Below are 24,008 nucleotides of genomic sequence, written 5' to 3'. Positions count from 1 at the left end.
TGAAACTAGATCTTAAAGGTTTTTATTCAAGTAGAAGATAGTTAACTATTTAATCAAATTCTATGTTGCTCTTTCTTCTCTTATTCTTCTTTCTATCAGATGATTCTTCAAGTTAACAAATGAAAGTTATCTTAGTAATATTGACTAAGACTGATAGAATATGATCGTATGAATAGTAGTTCAGGTGACTAGTTCATTGATTTTTATTTAGTTTAACTTAGGCATTCTGTGTTTATTCATTAAATTTTAAGATGTAAAACATTATCTCTTGGTTATTTTCAAAACTATGTGAACTGTGAAAGTAGATTGTTGTTGTTGTTTTCTTTTTTCATGATATGAAAGGTAATATAACGGATATTGAGTTTGTTAGCTTATTTACTTACCTACTTAGGCCTGTTACTCCCAATGGAGCATAGGCCGCCGACCAGCATTCTCCAACCCATTCTCTCCTAGGCCCTTCTTTTCTAGTTCTATCCAATTTTTGTTCATTCTTCTCATATCTGTCTCCATTTCTCGGCGTAATGTGCTCTTTGCTATTCCTCTCCTCCTTTAGCCTTGAAGATTTCATGTGAGGGCTTGTCTTATGACACATTTGGGTGCTTTATTTATTTATTTTAACACATAGATATTGGTACGAGGAGGCACCAAATATATATGCGACACACAGATCTCATTTGACTTGTGTAAGGGCTGTGATACTGCCCGGGTGCCCAAACCGAAGCAGGGTTGGGTGCTTTCTTTAATGTTGGTACTATCTTCTTCCAGCGCTTCTTCTTCATTTCTTCCTCCGCTCGGGTCTGGTTTGTTCTCTCTCACAGTAGGTTGTTGTTGATAGTGTCTGGTCAATGAATTTGATTTATTTTGCGTAGAAAACTGTTAATAAACACTCGTATCTTGTGGATGATGGTTTTCGTAGTTCTCCAAGTTTCCACCACATACAGTAGAACTGTCTTGCGATTTGTATTGAAAGTTGTGACTTTGGTGTTGATTGATAGATAGTTGTTTTGAGTTTCAGATGTTCTTCAGTTGTTAGCTTAGTAACTTGAATCACTCAATAAATGTTCTAGTTTTTTAGACTTTTATCTAGAAATTCGGAGTTTCTCCCAATGAATTCATTTTTCTCAGTTGTCAAGATACAGTTTATATAATTTAACTGTTGACCTATGTGTATGAATGCGTGTAGGCGACGTGGAACTTTCTCTTATTATATATGCTGCTTCGGTTTTACACGACTAGATGTTACTGTTTGTAAAGATGCGTGAAAACACCTATGAAGGGAATGTCATTATTCCAGGTCAGTAAGATTCTGAGAGTACTGGGGAATTTGTAGAACCGTAGCACTCAATCCATAATCAATAGGCAATTTGATATCGGTCTAATTGATCAAACTATGGGACAATCACGTGTTTCTGAGTTTAGCTTAACACTATTGTTCATAAGTATACAAATCCATATGAAGTTAACAGTTGCTAAGGACGACGAATCACAAACAAATTCATCAAAATGAATTGGTTTATTGCTTTCGAAATAATTTATAAGACACAATTCGAATTTAGTCTTAACTGTGTTGTCTGGATCAATAATGAAATTTCTACAATTAAGAGCACGTAACATGAACTCATTATTGATATTAATAAAGTTTAATACAAAATTTGAATATCTTTTACACTATAAATTGTGTTCACTTAGACCGTAGTTATCTGCCTTAATGTGGTAATCGGGCTTTCATATCATGTTAACTTAATTAAGTCCTGCCGTTTGGATTACTTGTTCCTTTAGGTTCTATCATTCTAGGCAGATTGGTTGGAGGACAGTAAAACTGAAAGCATCAAACTTAGGGTTCGAGGCAGGATTCGTACTACCAACTGTACAGGAGTGAGGTGTTTCTCTCAAACAGATAGCATCTATAGAGATGCTGCCTGCTCAGAACATAAGGTGGTTAGAAAGATCAGCCTTAAAAATAAAGCCATATAATCGGTGATAAGTTCTGAGGGTACGGAACTAATATCAATATCTACTCACAAATGCCTCAAGCTGTTGTCCCTTAGCGCTTTGCAGTCATTCTCTTATGTCGAAACCACGCCTAACTCAAGAAGTATTTTTCCATGGAGTGAAAGAGTAAGAATTTACAACCACCCTCATACTTCTAATAGCGTTCGAGACCATCTTGCTCACTTAATAAGGATCACACTTGTTTCTTCGTAGTTTAAGACTATTTAGAGGCCTAGATCTGCTAACTGTTCATGGATCGTAGAAAGTACATGACATGAGTTTTCTTCCCACTAAACTATCTCCATAAGTCACTTAAGGGTGTTGTCGCTTAATCATTTGTAAAAGTGAAAACTGACAACTGTACGAGGAGCCATCGGGATATAGGACAGTTAAATTTGGGTTAAGTGTCAGAAGTAATTAATGTCTAACTCAATTATATTTGTGGATCATATTATCTACAGAAAAACAATATAAATTTGCATGGATGTATAACGTTCGACTTTTGCGTTAAAAATCAATCATATTAATCATCACCTTTGTGTTAATACTCCTACTGATTCAATTTAAAGGAAAGATCTAGACGAAGCGTTATTTAGTAAACGGAATAGTGAATCAATAAGTTGGACTTGACCTGATTCGTTTGAAGAACACGACCTCATTTCATCAGTTAACATAAGCATTAAGAATATTTGATTTTCACTGACTATTCGGCTTAAAAACATAAATACTTTTCCTTTGAACTCGATTTTGTCAGAGTTGAGGTTTCTTATTTTTCGATGCTAAAAAAAGATTAAATGATTGGTGTATTACAAATCAGTATTGCCAAGGTGTGCTAACTAGCATAAAACTTAGGCTTCAGGACTGTTTATCAATGATCTTCAGTTATGTAGTATCAAAAAGTGTAGCAACGTCGAGGTATGATATGAAGAATAGCTCTGTATAGGGCTAACATATATCGATCTACTGTGACTCCCTAGTTGAAATCCTTAGAGATTGCCCAACTCAGTGATTTGAAACACCATCATTAATGACTCGAAATAGAAGTTAATAGAGATCCTGTTGTATGTTTTCATTGAATTCTTTATAAAAGCAAAATGAGCTTTTTTAAGCTTTTCTTGGTTATATTTTTAAGTAAACTATATTGCTTATCAAATATGATTATTGTTGGCTTAGATATTGATTGCACTACCGTTCCCTTCATTATTTGTTTAAAGTATTATCACTTTGTTTCTATATTTTCCTTGATAAACGTTTAGAGGTTTCAGTTTTTTCAGACTTTCTGAAGATTGGTCTCCTGCTTGGAACCTCATTTGTTCAGTGTGCATGAATTATGTAATTTTTATTGTTGAAGACGCTGATAAAATCTGAACTTTTCTAAACACCTTGAATTAAAATACAAAACTGTTTAGGATAAGTTGTATTCCCTGCAAAAGTCAAGCTATACCTCAAGACTGGCCTATGTTAATGTTAGGTCCCGATAAACATAATGAATGGTAACTTTTGGGATCCTTTTATGGACCAATACTAAACGTATATTTTTATCGTATAATTGTTAAATAACTAAACTATTCATATTCATATTCCTCTTATTATAAGCTTTATTTTAACATATAAACTGTTATTATACGTTTTTCCATTCTTGAATTATTCCCTGTCTACTAATCACTGCCTCACACATTCACAGTTACATTTGGCGGAATTTTGTACAAATGTTATTTTCTATTTTATGCTACTTTGTGGTCTGTTTGATTGGTATATAAACTCAGTATGTTTGAAATATAACGATTCATATTGCATAGGCTCGGACTGGTGTTCTGGACTTAAGTGGCTGGCCTAGGCAGGAAGCAGGACCGATAAGTACTCTAGTCTGCTCGTACGGGTTTATACGTCATTGATCCGATCGATAATTCGCTGCTTCTGATTGGCGGCTTTGGGTTATAACAGTTAATGTCTAATTTGAACAAAGAGTTTAGCAGTTGAGTATATAGATTACTTCATTCTTCGTTAACTGATAGCTGTTAAAATTTCAGAATGTATTCAAAAATCCTATTTGTCTTTTATCGACTTATATTAATGAGTTTACCAACTTTCATCAACTTGAATAGTATATATAGGGAACTTTAAAATGACCACATTTTGGTGAACTGGAATTAAGACATCATCACTTTAATGATTTTATGTATCTTATCATTAGATATGTAGTGAACAAGAAGACAAGCGGGGATAACTGAGTGTATTTGAGCGCAAAATTACAGAATTTCTTAGTAAAATCTGAGAACTATACAGTAACTACTTTATTTGCAAAATGTCAATCAATTGTCTCAAACTTGACTGTTTCTTTTGCAAATATCAGTCAATCGTTTCAGACTTCATTGTTCCTACATTTCCATACCAATCATTCTTTGTTCTCGTTCTCTTTCGTTCGATTTTCTTAACCTTTTGCCTCTAGTCATTTCACTTTCGATTGACGATACATACTACTTATATCTATCGATATCAGTAGAATACACAACAGATATTTTGATTAAATACATCATATCATTATAAATATATGCAAGGAATATTACCCTACTACACATCAAACATCTTTCTCAGCCTTACTATCTGTAGGAGAGTATAATATTAGAAAGTATTTAAATTCTATTCTCTATGAAAACAATATCAGTTTATGATGGTTTTACATTGTTTAAATACTGAAAATATATGGCATTTACTTAATGATATATCATAACCAATTTTCCCAAGTCTACTATTCTATAGTGTTTGCTTTCTTTTTCCTCCCCGCCTGTATTGTTACATCACATGCATCGGTAAGATTATTCATGTGAACTAGTTCAACGTCTATATAACATATTACATATACATATTTACAATAATAATAATAATTTGTATGTAAATTCTTTCTATATGTGATACCTGAACAACTTGTCATTGAATTGACTTGATTCGATTTGTTTCCGTTTTTACCTTTGTTATATTTTATAACGACCAATACCTAACCGCTCATTGTTACCCTTAACAATAATTGATTAATATTCTAGGTCATATGAAGGTGAATATAAAGATAATCTTATTGTCTAATCTTAATAGTACAGATAATCTTATTTTTCATTTGTTAGTAGTTTCAATGTTTTCGTTTTATTGTAATGTAACTTCTACTGTTTCACATAGTTAACAAGTTTGTTTTTATTTGATGAAACTGTAACCAAGTTGTAAACTTGTGATTGATATGGGGGGCTGTACAGATTGTTGAATTTTATGGGATCATGAACCAATCAAAGATGGTCGTGCAATTTCGCGAATTGATTGAAGTTAGACTTATCTACCATTGGGTCCTAGTTTAGTGGTCTAGAGGCTAAACATTCACGATTGGCACTGAAGGTTTTGGGTTCGATTCATGAATGCGCACTACTAAGGAGTCCTATACTAGAACAAAACAGTGGTCTAGTGCTTCTAGGTTATCAGTGGTTGTTTAACTTAAATCGGTTCGTGATCTTAATCAGCTTGTATGTTGATTAACATGAGTGAAGATGTGTGTTTTAGTGATTAATCAGGATGATTCCTGGCATGTTAGAGTTGTGTTTGATAACGTCAATAACACCAGTCTATGTGGCTGATAGTCGTTAGCTTTAATTGTATAAGAGACTTCAAGTTGTCTTAGTGCTATCAGTACTATATCATAGTTGTTAACTTTTGTACTTTTCTATTAAAGAGAAATATTTAAGCCTTATGTGCAAACTGAACCTCGTAAATTCTATAATTATGAATTACTACTCTATTTATTAGTCTGTCTGTTGACAATCTCTTCTTATCAATCGGCCATTGTATCATTTAGTGAATGTTTCTCATGTATTTATATCTTAGTTCACTGTCATATTTGGACTATTTTAATTACGATGAATGTTTTGTGTGTCGCCTCTTTTCGGGTAATATTCTTCCCTGATAAGTTCATGTTGAACGAATTTGAAAGATTGATTATAATATTTTCAAAACAACTTGCTTAATCGACATACTATTTACTAGTTTTTCAATAGATGAGGTTGTGAACCCACCTTCGACTAATTGTAAATCTTTTGTTCAATTTGTAATCCTATCAAAGACAATGAAGAATGTAGCATACTGTTACATATATTCAACGATTACGCTATTTTGAAATTGATAACATCTAGAATTCCATATTGAGTTAAACTAGTTTTTCTGTCCCCATAAGTTTCCTGCACTAACCATAACCCACCAACTGCCCGAACACCGATTACCACGACGTGCAATGCTAACCGGTGTTGGAGATGGTTGGAAGAAGGTTAGGGGCGACCAAACCAAAACGTGGCATCAGTGCTTGAAGTCACTAACTTCTAGTCTTAGCCATGTTGGTAGATGCAGACTACTTGGTTGGGGTCCGCGTGACTATCGTAACCAATGGTTGGAGACTCTTGGTGACATGGCTCAGAATCGATCACAATGGCGTCAGTGTACACATTTTCTGTCTTCCCTTAAACTATGAGATTAAGATCACTTCATATCTTTCCTTCTACTAGCTAATTCTTTCTTCCTGTACTATATCCTTATTGCAATCTTTATTTTATGTATTACCACCTCTGAATTAACCACTTATATGAATCCGGTGTCCATCTTGTGTTAATGAGGTATGGCAACTTGGACCGATGCATATATGTGCCTGGTCCTACGTTGTGGCTGACTGACTGAACTGTACGACTTTACTTTTTCACACGGTCAGTATGACACGAAATCTTAAATCTGTTTAAATTCTTCCTGAAGATGATCAAAAAGACGCTACTTCTCTTTATAGTATTTACCTAACTTGGCTGTAATGGTTTAGATACTGAAAACCAAAAGGTTTATATTTCGTGAGGTAACCACAATCAGTGTTTTAAGACGTCTAGTGATACAGCTCAGGATTGCTCATAGTGATGCGCTCACTCCTTGACTTCCTCTTAATGTTGGTTCCCGATGCTCCTTCATACGTGCATTTCCTTTACGTCTTCTTGAACCATATTCTCACTGTTTAGTTTTTCTCACATTCATAACCTTTATATTTTAAATTTTTATTTGAACACAAATATTGGTACAAAGGGGCACCGAATACATATGCGCCACACAATGAACTTGATTTGTGTATGGGCTGTGATACTGCTCGGGTACCCAGACCGAACCAGGTGGTTTTATTGAGGGCCACACCCAGAGCCTTCGACGTAAAGGTCTAATCCACAAGACAGTGGTGCAACGTCAGGAGATGCAATCCCATGGTGGCCGGTGACCAAAAATTGGTTCATATGCCATTTTTTCTCTCAGGATACTGGAACTCGTGTGCATCATTGGGTTGGAATGAGGGTTTTCCAACTCCCCTAGGTGAACCCTCCGTATCCACCAACCGGGTTAAAGCGCCGAACAACACCCCCACCATGAAAAGGCAGTAAGCAGGACTTCTCTGTCAGTGGCTGTATATGCGTGGGCATCTGAGAGCATTTTGAGAGGGAGAGCTGACTCTCCCCACCCTCGGCTGTACCACTACAATTCTTTCAACTCCTTAGGTATTCATGTTAATTTCATCCTATGTTTAGTGTAGTGACGTAGACTGATGAATATTTATGCCAATCAGTCATTCGTATGCAACGTATAACCTGGTACATATTTGTGTCAATTCAAGTTACCACATCACATTTATAGAGCGAAAAGATAATAATCAAGACAAATCACGTAAAATTTATGTCAAACCTTGTGTTGGTTATTACAAATAGACCTATTAGTAACGTAACAGTTGTTGAAGAATCAGAAGTAATATAACGCCAAATAAAAACGAATTTCCTTTTCTCCACGATACTACTACGATAATACGACCTGGAAAAAAGATTAAACTACTACTAGAATCGATCGATAGGTTATAGGCAGGCTAAATATGGAAAACCAAAGTAGATTTATTCAGCGCAAACACAAGCAGTTCAACACACCCATTGAGTCTAGAGTACAAATCAATAATACGAAAGAAATCACATATTTAATAATAAATTTAGTGTTTGTTTCCGACATTCAGTGGCCAATTACATTTTACTTTCACTGGCCACAAATCAAAAAGTTAACAAATTACTTACATCGTTATATATATTATTCAATTATAATGGTGAGAACTCTGCCTGTAGCTCTTCTAGGGTTACTGCCAGTCCAAAGCCCGGGTAAAGGAAGAGGATTGGGTATAGGGTCGGCAACCCTATCTCGTGGAAAACAACCTTCCTAAAAAAACACTAACCAGAATAAACAAATTAAACCACTTAAACTCTTCCCTCCGAGTTGAAGGTGGGATTATGACGCCTCATGATGGAAGCCGAGATTCTTCGGAAGTCACGAAGTTGATGGCCCTTCTAACTACCAGAGCAACAGTTAATATAGGTACATATAATGTTCGAACAATGTGAGAGACCGGGAGGACTGATCAACTAGCAACGGAAATGAGGATATACAACTTTGCAGTTCTTGGAATCAGTGAAACCCATTGGATCCAAGCTGGACAGCAAGGGTTAGGTACGGAAGAGATGCTGCTGTACTTCAGTCACGAAAAGGAAAATGCTCAACACACTCACGCAGTTGCTCTGATGCTGTCCAAAGAAGCACAAAATGCACTTATTGGATGTGAGTCTGATGTATCCAGGATTGTCAAAGCGTCCTTGAAAAGAAAAAAGGAAGGAATAACAATGAATGTTATCGAGTTTTATACACCTACCAATAATAGCAACGACGACTTTGAAAATCAATTTTACGAGAGGCTGCAATTGATCACAACGAAGTGCCCAGGACAGCACCTGACAATCTTGATGAGAGATCTAAACGCCAGTCAGAATGAACACTAACAGTTATGAAGATATCATGAGAGGTAAAAGACGTAAGGAAAGGATAATGTTGAGAGTTTACGTCACTATTCAAACTATTTAGTTATCTTCAGAGTTGAATTCACGAATCAATCTAATCAAGACCATCACTAAAAAAACAGAAGCACTGGTAGGCCGTTTCGTCATCGTGAATTCAACTTTGAAAATACTACAATACCTACTAATCCTTAAAATATTTATTTATCATTGATTCATTAAGAGAATGTAATAATTGAACTACTATTCACTGTATATTATTCTCCTTATCAAGTTAAGTTTTTTTCAGTTTGTGTCATACAAACAACCAAACTTTGTTGGTAACAAATTAATTACTCCATTTTTATCAGAAGGGGTTTCGTGAATATTAACGTTTGGTCTGTCGTATTTTTGAGATTTGCCTAATAGTGAATAGATCATCTCACTCATGCCTCACGTTGACGACTTCAATTTTGTGCATGCTTGCTGTTTGTTTTAAATTGTATTCTCTTTCTAAATAATGAATTCCAACCGTTTAAACTATAAACCAATGTAGATGAAATAATTCAGTACATATTGACTGAAAATGTTTGAAACTGATTGATCACTGAGTAGTAGGTGAGTAATGCTGTTCTTCCCTAGTCCTTATTGTGTGCGCTTCGGATTATTGCATCGATCAATTACGCAATATGTGACCAGTAAACTTGAAAGTCTCATCGTCACCTATCTTCTATTTTGATGTAAAGTATATGAAGGGAATTGACAGGAAGTTGTGACTAGATCTCCTAGATTTTGTATAAGTTGGGACAAGACAAATTACAGTTGTTGGGTCACTGAGATTGTGTTGGATTCGTCTTAGTTGATTTATATTGAATACTGTGTATGTTAGTGTGTGGATTATTATACCAGTTGTTAAGGTCAGAAAAGTTGTTTGATGAACTTCCCTCTGTGCTGTTGTAGTTCAGCAACCGATACACATATGTGTCAGGTTGTATGTTGCTTGCTTATCACTGAATGGATGAATTACGTATAAGGATTAGTTTATCGTGTTTATCTATGTGAGTGTGTGAAGCTGAACAGTTATCCAGTGTTCCCTAGATGTTTGGCTAGTACATTTTTTTAAATAATTGAGGTTATGTGTCAATTGAAGTCAGACCACCATGGAAAGCCTGGAAGCACTGAACGGCCGTTCCGTCCTAGTACTCCACTTTTTGTCACACATTAATTTTGACATTGTTAAGTGTCGTTGTTTACTGATAGATTATGTTCTTTAACAGACTACTAAGTTTGAATCTTTTTTAAAAATCATTTTCCTTAGAAATGTACGGATAATTTATATGTATATACGTATCATATCTAATTATATGGGTGTTATAATTAAACCAATTCTATTCCGAATTATAAAATCTTATCAAGTTTCCTTGACAACTTATCCATTTAATACATCAAGTCAAATATTGATTTTAAATTCTAATGATATCTATCGAAATTTAGCTTTTGAAGAATGTTTATATCATGAAAGTGAGAAACACTTGAAATATTTAAAGGATAAACCATCATGGTTTACAAAAATCTTATTATGGCGTAGTAATTCTTGTATTGTAATTGGTCGATTTCAAAATGCTTGGAAAGAAGCGAACATTCCATTGTTACATTCTAATGGTTGGAAATTAGCTAGACGTCATTCTGGTGGTGGTGCTGTTTATCATGATCTTGGTAATTTAAACATATCATTTATACAGCCTAGATGTTATATGGATAGACAGAAATGTATGGAATTTTTACAGTCGGTTTTACAACCATTATTAATTCCTTCAAATTGCTCTATACATATTGGCAATAGATATGATTTGTGGATTTCAGAAAATCAAACTAATACAAATACATTGCAAGTAAGTAAGTGTTGCAGTTTTAATTTTATTTTGTGATCAAACAACAGTGATCTTTTCTACATCATGATAAGCGTCTCAAAAGGTGGGAAGAATATCACTTTTACAATCAATCGGTCAGTCAATCAGTAACAACGTAGAACTTCGTACGTACGTACATCAGTTTGAGTTGCCATACCACATTAACACAGAGATGCAGTTGTCGATTCAAATCCCATAGTGGTAGAGGTAGTAAGAGTATAAGCAGTAATCGGAAAGATTAGGGTTTGGAAATGTTATTTATGGAGTATAATACAGTGAAATAAATTTGGGAAGAGAAAAAAAAGAGACAAGGAGGAATCAGGAGAATACAAAGAGTGTATGCACCTGCGCCATTGCAAACGATTTTGAGCCATGTCATTCAAGGTCTCTAACCATCGATTGCTATCATCTCGCGGTCCCCCACCAGGTAGTCTACACCTACCATCATGACTCAGTCCACTTGTCAGTGACTTCATGGACTTGTGCCATGTTTTGGTCTGGCCGCTCCTAGCTTTCTTCCAACCTACTCCTATACCACTGAACATCGCACGTCGAGGCAGTCGGTCGTTGGGGATACGTAACACGTGTCCCAGCCATCAATCGGACTACATAATCGTTGATTATTTCAGAGATAGCTTGTTTACCAGACACTATGTAGTTAACTTTATTAAAGTTCTTTATTTGGCTACATTTGTAATCAATCAATTCGTTGGATTGTAAACCTATCTTGGTTGAAAGTGTTTAAAGACATGGATTGATTCTTAACCTTTAACGTCGGTTAGAATGCGAATGTTGAAATGAAGGGACTACAAAAACAAAATTAATGGAATAGATCATAACTTATTTATTTCGAATAGAACGAGTAGATATTTCACAGGTTTTGTTTACTCGATGAATATTTCTGTTTCAACTAGTCAGTCAGTATAGTCTATTTATTCGTTTTCAAATAAGATCGATAAAGACTTTATTATCAGTATAGGTTTATCGAGATTGTTGAGTTTTATTCAGACCACTAATTGATTGATCTAAGACAGCTGTTCCAAACCTGAGAGCAGTGAACGAACATTTCGTTCTGGTGTGGGGTTCCTCAGCAGTGCTCATTCGTGAGGTAGTTACTTATCGAAGACAATAGAAGGTGGTCTCGCACTACCATGGATTGTCTAAAATTATGTTTGTACATCACTTGGCCTCTGGTCAGTAGCTTAAAGGTTAGGCATTCACACGCGTGATTGAAGGTCCTGGGTTTGATTCCTGTATGCGGGTTTGTGGATTCGCGCTCCTGAGGAATCCCATACTAGGACTAAATGGTCTTCCAGATTTTCAATGGCCCATACGTGATCTTCGTAAGAGACTTTATTGTTATTACTTTGTTTATCTTCTCTCGCATAAATATTTTCTATTAAGACAGATTATTGTTGTGTAAACTCAGGATTAAATTGAATCTTACAGTCAACTGACATATCGACGTAAATCCAATCTATTAAAATATCGGCTAAAATTTAATTACTTCTGTAGTCAAAGGTTAGCCTAACAAAATATTCAACGAGATTATAATAGAGCTTCGCGAATGTAGCCAATCGCTAACGCGGGTATAAGGATGAATTGATTTAGCACTTGTAGAGTAATTTTTTGAGAAGCCCACTTTTACATGAACTAGGCGCTGCATTTTGTCCACAGAGTCAATAAAAGATTTCAAATTAAATCGTTTATTTCAGAAAATGTAACACCATCAAATACATTCATCTGAATCGGTCCCCAAATGCCCTGGTACGGTCGAGGGTGGGGAGAGCTGACTCTCCCTCTCAAAATGCTTTCACATGGCCACGCGTATACAGCCACTGCCACAGAAGTCCTACTTACTCCCTTTTCACGGCGGGAGTGCTGTTTACAAAATTGAGAGGACAAAAAGCGAATGTCAGGCGCTTTAACAGGGTTGGTGGACACGAAGAGTCCACCTAGGGAAGTTGGAAAACCCTCATTCCAAACCAATGGTACACATGAGCTCCCGGATCTTGAGGGAATAAATGGCATATGAACCTATTGTTGGTCACCGACTATCATGAGACTACATCTCCTAACGTTGCTCCACTGCCTTGTGGATTAGACTTCGGGTGTGGTCCACTAAGAAAACCATCTGGTTCGGTTTTGGCACCCGGGCAGTATCACAGCCCATACACAAACCAAGTTCATTGTGTGGAGCATATGTATTCGGTGCCCCTTTGTACCAATGTTTATATGTTTAAATAAATAATAAACCTTCCTCACCTTAGCTAGAAATATTGTTTTTGTTGGACTTTTCAGGGATCTTCTACCAAAAGATTCATCTATTAACATAGAATATCCAGATGATAGTTCTGTATGGTAAAAAGATTAACCAAATACAAAGTCTTCTTTTCACCTTGAACAACAGTCCAATTATATTTGTACTACTTTTCTCTCTCTTTGAATACAAAACGTTGCTTTAGGATTCGTCTTTGTCATCGCCTAGATCAATCAGAAATTTAAGTAATAAACTACGTTGACCACTTCACTTTTCTTCATCAATCTTGTAATCCTCAGATAGATTGATGTCTGACTAAACCTCCATTAGCTTTCGCCAACTGTTGTCAATGATGGCCTAGGAGGCATGTCTGTCTACTAACCAAAAGATGAGTACCCTGCACAGAAGTTAACGTTATATTACTTTACGACTGAGAACATAACAACAAGAAAACTATCCTATATATAACATTCAACCCTGAATACAATTGATTATTGCGCAATTAACAATTAATTAAAAAAATAGTTAGATAAAAATCACAGCTATTAATTGAATCCTAGTCACATTACTAACTGTTAATGTATATTTATTGTTGAATAGGACCTTCATCGTTGTTATTTTTTTCTTTTAAATTATAGAATATGTCAAAAATATCCGGCTCTTCATCGAAATTCGGTGCTAATATGGCATATCATCATTGTACATTACTTTTTGATGCAAATTTAAACAATTTATCTGAAGTACTGAAACCAACTTTTGTAAGCTGTTCTCTTTTTCTATTGTCCATACATATGTATTTAGTTATTCTAACTCATTTATCAAGTACTTGGTTGGAGGTAGTCAACAGGAAACCCTGGACCTAGTTTTCGTGCCACTTGGCATTCGTCAGCAAGGTGTACCTGTAATCTTGAGGGAAATGATGCTCCTTGACAGATTCGATTCCGTGTCACTCAGCTTTACAGTTAGAGACGTTACCACTGAGCTATTCGAGCCGTAACTGACCTCCTATAGGACTGAGATGTATTTACAATTGATTGATCACTGGGTGGTGATCAGTGTGATGTATATCAGGTCCTTCTTAGTGCAGACATATTGTTTATGTGAGATGCTTTTCTGGTGGACGGATGGAAGACTTCAAACTTTCTTAGTGTCGCATATCGATTTAATGATAAAAGCACAGTACACTGACAGATCAATCAAATTCAACTACTTCATTAACGCGGTGATTGGGCTTCTATTTCGTGGTGATCTAATCGACCTGTATTGTCTAGAACACTCGTTCCTTTATACTTTATTATTCCATGTAGGTCCATAAGGTCAGAGGACGTATTCATACAGTTCATTGTACAGGGTTGTGACCACAATAATATGTTTAAGATAATCAGCGATCGCGCTTTCTCATAACTAAAGTAGAGTGTCAGAAAAGGTCTATCTACACCATATCTTATCCCATTAATTTCCGTCTCCGGAGATGAGGTCTTCAAAGTATGGAGCTAAGATATCAGGAACTACTCATAAAATGCATTATGAGTGATCCCAGTAAGCTATCGTTTAGGCTCTAGAATCATTCTCCCAGGTTGTTTAACCAACATATGGCTTAATTTCATCATTATGTCCCTCAATATTAAGTATCGTTCCACTGTTCGAGGAACGGGAAATTGACAAATAGTCTCATACCTTTAACAATACATGAAATCGTTTTTTTTAGCAATCAAATCCATTCTTCACTTCTTAATATCTCTTTTGTTTATACCCTATCAACCTTTACCTTCTTCTACATATACCGGTCTAGTGGAGTTCAACCGGTCTGTTGTGAGATAACAACTCACTGAAGACAATGGTGTACGGTGGCGCAACTTCGTGGATTGGTTGAAGTTAGACATTAACACCGTTGGATGCCGGCTCAGTGGTCTAGTGGTTAAGTGCTCGCGCGCGAAGCCAGTAGGTCCTGGGTTCGAGCCCCGCGTGGTGCGGGGTCGTGGATGCGCACTGCTGAGGAGTCCCATACCAGGACGAAACGGCCGTCCAGTGCTTCCAGGTTTCCAATGGTGGTCTAGCTTCAACTGACTCATGATTTCAACCTGTGAAATTTCTAAAACTCTCCACAAAACCCATTCTGATAATTATAGTTTAATGAATACTTTTTTTTAACAACCTCAGATTAATAAACTCATAAGGCTTATTTTCTTGAGTCATTATTTAATAACCATTAATTAATCAATCAATTGGTCAGCATTGTAGGATCTGGTACTGATACACATCAACCTTAACATTAGCACATCATATCATCATACACATTAAAAAAATGAGTAAAGTATTAATATACAATGAGATTTGAAACTTGACTTAGAAACTGAAAAATCACACACACACAATTAATCTTTTTAACCAAATTAACGAAGTGATGGTATTATATTAGAAAGAAACTATTATTAATAGCATTCTACAGAATACAACAAATCAATTAACTTTGGAATTATCTTGACAATACTGGTTCTAAGATTATTTCTTTGATAAGTTTATAAAAGTAAGTTGATATTTTAACTGAAATCATGATTTAATCAGTGTTAGACCACCAGTAAAAATCTGGAATTACTAAGGCTCTTTACTAGTGCTCATCCACAACCCCGCACGCTGAACTCGGACCCAGGGTCCTCGGTTTCGTGCACTTAACACTTAACTTCTAGACTTGTAGTGTGGTGTCGAGTCCCAGTTGACTATGAACACCACTACAAAGAAACACGTGCCAAATAAATCAGATTGCGAATGCGGATTATAACCAAGTTTATTTCGTTGGCGATCTCGTAGTATCGAACGAATACCGAGGTCATGCCAAGAAAAGGTACAAGCGGAGTAGGCAGGAGAAAGTACGTGCGAAGGAGGTCACGAACCGCGAAACAGTAATGGAGAGTAATGGAAGCACAAAATGTCTGTCATTAGCACAGTTAAACAAAAGCACATTAAAAACAAGCACAGGTACAATTGGTTATAATAATAATAATTGTTTTCATTAAGCTAATCGCGTTCTCGTGATAAAATTAAGTCACTACAGACTATTGAGCCTATATTCAATGATGTTAATGTGTAACTTCAATCAACCCACAATGTTGATTGAGCATCTTCCATTATCTTTGATAGGTAACTGATTCACATCTGACATGGTTGAACTTCACTGGTCATGACTTCTCACTAGAACTACGATAATGACCTTTTGAAACTAGTCACCAGTGAGCACATGATAATTATCAGTATAAGGTTATGGAGACTATTAAGTCTTAATTAAGATCATAAAGTGAACTGATATCTGTTTAATTAGGTTATTTATAAAATCTTACATATGCTTAAGTAAAATGAATTTTACAGTTGATTAAATCTTTTTTTAATAACATAGTAATAAAATTACGCAATAGATTATTAGGTGGATTCGTGCATATGGAAACTAACAACTTAATTATTTCCTTCATTAGGTGAGATTGTAATTTATGGACGACCTTTAGGCGACGCTGAAGTGACCTTGAGAGTTTCCACCTAGTAACTAGGACCAAATTAGGGTTAGGAAATATTATGGGAGACTAGAGTTATGATTTACAGTTGATATTTAAGGTTAGTGAATTAGATTTAGAGTTGTCATCACGAACTGACATAAACTATAATGCCAAAACTCAATTTATCCAAATTGGTGAATGAATTTCGCGCCAAAATCCAAAACCTGTTATCTTATACCTGATTGGTTTGTCCATAAATTATAATCTTGCCTTATTTTACTACTAAAAAGAAAACGGATAAACAAATACTATAACGAAATACCTGTCCAGTAATACTTTCTTATTTCCAATGTTCTCATCTCAACTGTGATCACTGTCCATAACAAAATAACATCTACAAATTAAAAATAGTATTCATAAAACCTCTACATCAAATTATAGTTGGTTTATTTGATTAAGGTTATAGAGATTAGTTTACTTTTTAATTATACTTCTCATCAGCTTGAAGGGCTTGTCTTTTGAAAGATAACTACTTTGTCATAAATTTAATGTATTCAGCATTATATATCTGTTGGGATATTCATAAAAAATATCCCAAAAATGATTCTGTTGAGTCTAATGCTATCCTTGAACGTGAAATGGTGTCATTTTCCTATTGGTCAATATTTATGATAATCCTAATTGTATAAATATACATTTGTCTGCAAAGTATTATTCCTATTCCTATTCTTATTCTTCTCCTGACCCCATAAACAATTTCATCTACGGTTCGTGTTCTGATATATTGGAGATTGCGGAACAGTATTGGAGTCGTACTGGGATATCTGAGGTTGGTCTGTCGGTAGAAATTAGAGTAGCCACCCCACGGTCCATAATAATATCCATGGCCATTACAGGGTTGTAAGCGAACTGATGTAGTGAGTAATAGTTTAATCAACTAGGATGTGAATGATATATCAAATTGATCTTTTTCCCCAATTGTGTATGACATGTATTCATCACATTTTAAGAAGAATTATAGATGCTTAATTGTAATTATGTCTTCACACAGTAACTTAATGAATTACTATTTAATAGTATAATTCATGAGTCAATTGAAGTTAAACCACTATGGAAAACCTGGAAGCACTGAACGACCATTTCGTCCTCGTATGAGACTACTCAGCAGTGCGCAACCACGACCTGGCCTAGGACCTATCAGTCTCGTAAATCAGACCAATTTATTCAAATCTGACTGCTAATCATATAAAATGTGATTTATTCTTTAATCATTTCGACTTATTTTGGAAGTCAAATAAATTTTTATCAACCAGTTTTAGGTTTACGCAGTTCGCGCATTTTCTCTTTTGTTCAAGTTGTTATGTAGATTTAGTTTGGGGTTATTAGAAAAGGTTTGGAAATCAAATCGAGAGTTCATTTAACAAAATGTATCATTAACATTTTCATTTGTGGCAATAATATACTATATAATTCACGTACTTATGTATGGGCTAAACCATAAACACGAGAGGTTATGATACTACTCAGTTGTCAAAACCAAATTAGATAGATAGGGGTTCGGACCTAGGATTTTGTGGCTGAAGATCGAGCGACTTAACAAACTAAGCCACTAAACCACAAATTTGTGGTAAATAACTAATTCAATGTAATTCATGAAAAGATAAAAACCTATCATCTGTCAGTCATACAAATAAAAATATAAAGCTATATAAAAGAATTCAAACCCAATACCTAATAAATAATATTTTATTTGAACACATAAATATTGGTACAAACGGCCACCGAATACATATGCGCCACACAATGAACTTGATTTGTGTATGAGCTGTGATACTGCTCGGGTGCCCAGACCGAACCAGGTGGTTTTATAAAGGGCTACACTCAGAGCCTTCGACCTATAGGTCTAATCCACAAGGTAAGTGGAGCAACTTCAGGAGATGCAATCCCATGGTAGCCGGTGACCGAAAATTGGTTCATATGCCATTTTTTCTCTCAGGATACTGAAACTCGTGTGCATCATTGGGTTGGAATGAGGGTTTTCTAACTCCACTAGGTGGATCCTCTGTATTCACAAACCTAGTTCAAGGGCCGGACATTCGGTTCTCGTCCTCTCAATTTCGTAAACAACGCCCGTGTTGCGAGAAGGCAGTGAGTAGGACTTGTGTCCGTGGTTGTATATGTGTGGCCATGTGAAAGCATTTGGAGAGGGAGAGCTGACTCTCTTCACTCTCAGCCGTCCCAGAGCATTGGGGGGGGGCAATTATCCACAACACGAATATGTATAATAATCCCAAGTTCCCAAAATTCCACATTTCACTTATCCACCCTTGTCTAATAACTAGATTTTCAATCATATATAGGGAACAAGATTCAGTTAGCGGAAACCAATCTGTTGTTTAATACAAAATTGCAGAACTCTTTAGTAAAATATAAGAATCATACATTGGATACTTCATTTTCAAATCTTCTATCAATCGACCTTCAAATTCTTTATGGTTCTTCTAATTCGCAATTTCTTTCTATTTTCTTCAATCCAATCTTCTCAGCCTTCTGCTGTCAGGTTTTTCACTTCCGATTAGTGTGACATGCTACTTATATCAACATACATCATTTCTTGAATATAGAAATTTTATTCATTCTTTTTTATGATCCTCCAGTTTTAAAATAATATCATAAACATAATCAAATTTATTTGAAATGTATTTATGTTTTGTCACAATTGATTGATCACTGGGTGGTGATCAATGTCATGTGTGTCAAGTCCTTATTTAGTGCAGATAGATTGCTATCGACCATGTTGCAATGTGGCCACTAGTCTAGGTGACTCGACATTGCGGGCACTACATATTGAGATTAGATGGTGGTTGGAGGTAGTCGACAGGAAACCCTGGACCTAGGTTTCGTGCCACTTGGCATTCATCAGCAAGGTGTACCTGTAATCTTGAGGGAAATGATGCTCCTTGACAGATTCGATTCCGTGTCACTCAGCTTTACAGTTAGAGACGTTACCACTGAGCTATCCGAGCAGTAACTGACCTCCTATAGGACTGAAATGTATTTACAATTGATTGATCACTGGGTGGTGATCAATGTCATGTGTGTCAACTCCTTATTTATGTTTTGTTATGTTATGTTTTGTTCCTAGATAAATTTAAAAACCAAAGCAACTGATAGCATTCGAAGTCCAGTGAAAAATTTAAATTTAAACATTGAACTACTTTTAAATACAATCATTGAAGATGGTTTAAAATGGATATCCAAAGTAATAATAATCTTTATTGTATATTTTAAATTATAATTTTCGATTGTAAATCTATGTTTTCATTGTGCTTAGGTATTCTTTTTTGATCGAAATCATGAGTCAATTGAAGCTAGACCATTATGTTAAACCTGGAAGCACTGGACGGCCGTTTCGTCCTAGTATGGGATTCCTCAGCAGTGCGCATCCACGACCTCGCATCCCGCGAGATTCAAACCCAGGACCTATCAGTCTCGCGCCAGGCGTTTGACCAACTAGACCACTTATATATTGAGTTTATTGCCCCCCAAATGCCCTGGTGCGGTCGAGAGTGGGGAGAGTCAGCTCTCCCCCTCCAAATGCTTTCAAACGGCTACGCGTATACAGTCACTGTCACAGAAGTTCTACTCACTGCCTTCTCGCGAAGTATGTGTTGTTTACAAAGTTGAGAGGATGAAATGCCGATGTCCGGCGCTTCAACAGGGTTGGTGCATATAGAGGATCCACCCAGGGACGTTGGAAAACCCTCATTCCAAACCAATGATGCACATGGGATCCAAGATCCTGAGTGAATGAATAGCATATGAATTAATTATTGGTCACCGGCTACCATGAGACTGCATCTCATGACATTGCTCCACTGCCTTGTGGATCAGATCTCTAGGTTGAAGGCTCTGGATGTGGCCCGCTAAGAAAACCACCTATTTCAGTTTTGGCACCCGAATTGTATCACAGCCCATACACGAATCAAGTTCATTGTGTGGTGTATATGTATTTGGTGCCTCCTTGTACCAATGCTTATGTGTTTAAATAAAATAATAAAATAAATATTGAGTTAACTGTTAATAAAACTTAATCTTCTTTGATGATAAATAGATTTAGTCTAATTGTTATCCCTTTGTCTAGTAGTTTTTACTATCGCTTATTTCAGTAGTATTTCTAGTACTACTACTCTGGTACTTATCTTAACAATTTCATCTTGTTGTATTGATATATTGATATATTGTAGCAATTTGAGTCGATTCATGTTTGTGTATGGTTCTACAGTGTTTATAACTAACTGTTTGATTGACTTATTAAGCGGTAGAATTCAATAACATTCTTTAGAAAGACACTAAAACCTACACAATTGAATCATACATCTAAAAAAATACTTTTTCACCAATACCAGATCACTGTAGTCAATTCCAAGTAAATACATCCATATATCAGAAGGGGTTTTGTGGAGATTGTAGTAATTTAAACAGTTGGGATCATGAGTCAATTGAAGCTAGACCACCATGGAAAACCTCGAAGCACTGGACGGCCGTTCCGTCCCGTTGCGGAACTCCTCAGCACTGAGCATCCACGAACCCGCCTCGCGGGGTTCGAGCCCAGGACCTGTCAGACTCACGCCAGGCGTTTAACCAACTAGACCACTGATCTGGTCGGCATCCAACGGTGTTAATGTCTAACTTCAACTTATCCACGAAATTGAGCGACACATCTACCACTGTCATCAATGAGTTACTACCTCACAACTGACCCGGTTGAACTCCACTGGTCCATATGTGCCAAGGTTTAGTTATTACCTCCATTTTGTGAACCTCATTATTCGTTTAACCCAATAAAGTAGATTATGAATCATAATTTTTTCTCTGAGTCTGTTAGATATAGTTATTGATTTTCATTGAAATTATGAACCGATCAAGTTTAGACCATCATTGAAAACCTGGAATTCCTGAAAGGCCGCTTTGTCCTTATGTGTGACTCCTCAGTGGTACTTATTCACGACCCTGTAACTTAGAATCAAGTCCAAAAACTTCGGTATCTCGCTCGAAACGCTTAACATCTAGACCACTAAGCCGACATCCAACGGTGTTGGATTAATTGAAGTCAGACTTGTATACCATTAGATCTTTACTCAATCATCTAGAGGTTAAGCGTTAACAAAGGTTGTGAGCTTGATTACAGGTCTTAGAATCACAGATACAGACTGTTGAGGAATCTTATATTAAGACGAATAGACCACACAGTGCTTTCACATTTCAATGGTTGTCTGAGGTAGATCAGTTCGTAGTCTTTTGATAAAATATTCATAACCAGAGTGGTATGTGGTGTCAACTCATCAGTTCATTAAATGTTATCTTGATCAGTATAAAGCTATTTAATTGGAATTATTATAATGTAAGTAAATAGTGATCTCTGGAAAATCTGGATAATAATGACAATCTCTGTGGGTATTACATTAAATATTGAAAACCTTACTACTTCTGCTACTATGCCTTATTTTATTTATTGCGTATTTCTGACGTTTCTTTTTTGCATCTTGACTTGTGTATCATTTTAGAGTAAAAAAAGAATACTAATTGATTCGCTACTACGTGCAATGTTTCACGTTTTCGTTTGTCTATCTATCTATACTCTGCCTGGAGTCCCTCCGGGGGCTACTGCCGGTCCCAAGCCCGGATAAAGGAGGAGGCTTGGACATGGGGTTAGTGACCCAATCCCGTAGAAAAATAACTCGCTAAAAAACGCTAACCAGAAAATCTATCTATAGTGCTCAATGGAATTGTCTTTAGTTAATCATGGTTACTAAGTGACAGTTCAGTGCATCCATGTAAGGACCATACTGTATTCAGTGATACCGCTGGTCAACTGAAAGAGAGTGAAGTTTCATAACGAATGTGATTACCATTTCACACAGAAATATACTAAATCCGGTATAGAATATAATGGATGAGATAGTCTTTTCTTGGTTTTGTCTTTTCTTAACTTAGTAATCTCATGAAAACTCAATATTCAATGTTCAATAATCAAATCGACTTAGGAATTCTTATGTAGAACGAAATATATATTTCTTTTCTGTTATTCGTTAAAATGCTACTAAATTCTATTTTGATTCAGTAGTATACAAACGTTTTGAACAAGAACATTGTTTTTTTCTTCTTATTTGAACACTTCCCCCAATAGAATGATTTGATTACATCTAACCCTGTTGTAACCAATATATTGGAAGGTCAAGAAGATCAATTTATCCATTCAATGAAAGATTTTCAACAAACATTAACATTGTCACAAACATGGTCATGGATTTATGGTAATTCACCAAGTTTTCAATTAGCATTAGAAAATTATGAACCTAATCTATCTTATCTTACTAATCAATTTGGTTCCATTGTCATAGATTTTAGTCGTGGTGGAGTTTTTAAATCTATTGGATTTGATCATTCTCATAATTGTAATGTAGATTCTTTATTGAAAGATTTTTTATCAGAGTTAACTATATGTCTTCATGGTGCAGAATGTCGAACTAATTCATGGGATTTTATATTGGATCAATTTGTATCTAAGAAACTAATTCAATTGAATGGTGAAAATATGTCTAATGAACAATTATTAATAATTAAGGCGTTAAAAATGATTTCTAGTCTATTTTAATACGATTTTTATTGATTAAAATCATATTTCTAGTTTACTTTTATTATGGAACATATTATGTACAAGAGCACTTGTTTTTCATATGTTCGAAAGTGTAGTTGGATAATGCATCATATTGGTCTTCATGGAGTTAATGTATGATCCAGAATCGAGTTATATTGATTAATATGATCATGGAGAGTCTGTGAGATTGAGTTTTCTAGTTCATATCACTGATCTTACTTACTTACTTAGTTACGCCTGTTACTCCCGATGGAGCATAGGCCGCCGACCAGCATTCTCCAACCCAATCTGTCCTGGGCTCTTCTTTTCTAGTTCTATCTAATTTTTGTTCATTCTACTCATATCTGTCTCCATTTCTCGGTGTAATGTGCTCTTTGTTATTCCTCTCCTCCTTTAGCCTTGAAGATTCCATATGAGGGCTTGTCTTATGACACAGTTGGGTGCTTTCCTCATTGTGTATCCTATCCACTTCCAGCGCTTCTTCCTGATTTCTTCCTTCGCTGGGATCTGGTTTGTTCTCTCTCACAGTAGGTTATTGTTGATAGTGTCTGGCCAATGAATCTGATGTATTTTGCGTAGACAACTGTTAATAAACACTTGTATCTTCTGGATGATGGCTTTCGTAGTTCTCCAAGTTTCCACCCCATACAGTAGAACTGTCTTGATATTTGTATTGAAAATTGTGACTTTGGTGTTGGTTGATAGACAGTTGTTTTGAGTTCCAGATGTCCTTCAGTTGTAAATACACTGCTCTTGCTTTACCGATCCACACTTTCACATCTGCATCAGATCCACCATGTTCATCAATTATGCTGCCCAAATGTGTAAAGGTTTTTACATCTTTCA

General features: G+C 35.8%; 1 protein-coding gene across 1 annotated transcript; it reads left to right on the top strand.

The window, feature by feature from the left end:
* On the top strand, positions 1-23,746 carry LIPT1 (Lipoyltransferase 1, mitochondrial). Its single transcript, XM_051216515.1, has 4 exons — positions 1-10,738; positions 13,655-13,774; positions 19,647-19,763; positions 22,692-23,746. Exons 1-4 carry the CDS (start codon positions 10,184-10,186, stop codon positions 23,157-23,159), a joined length of 1,260 nt encoding a protein of 419 aa, XP_051067108.1. The 5' UTR covers positions 1-10,183; the 3' UTR covers positions 23,160-23,746.
* The last annotated feature ends 262 nt before the right edge of the window (positions 23,747-24,008 follow it).

The sequence above is a fragment of the Schistosoma haematobium genome, chromosome 4 (assembly GCF_000699445.3).
Source record: "Schistosoma haematobium chromosome 4, whole genome shotgun sequence".
Taxonomy (NCBI): domain Eukaryota; kingdom Metazoa; phylum Platyhelminthes; class Trematoda; order Strigeidida; family Schistosomatidae; genus Schistosoma; species Schistosoma haematobium.
Note: the sequence above shows the minus strand (reverse complement) of the source record. Positions and strands in the feature narration are given on the sequence as shown.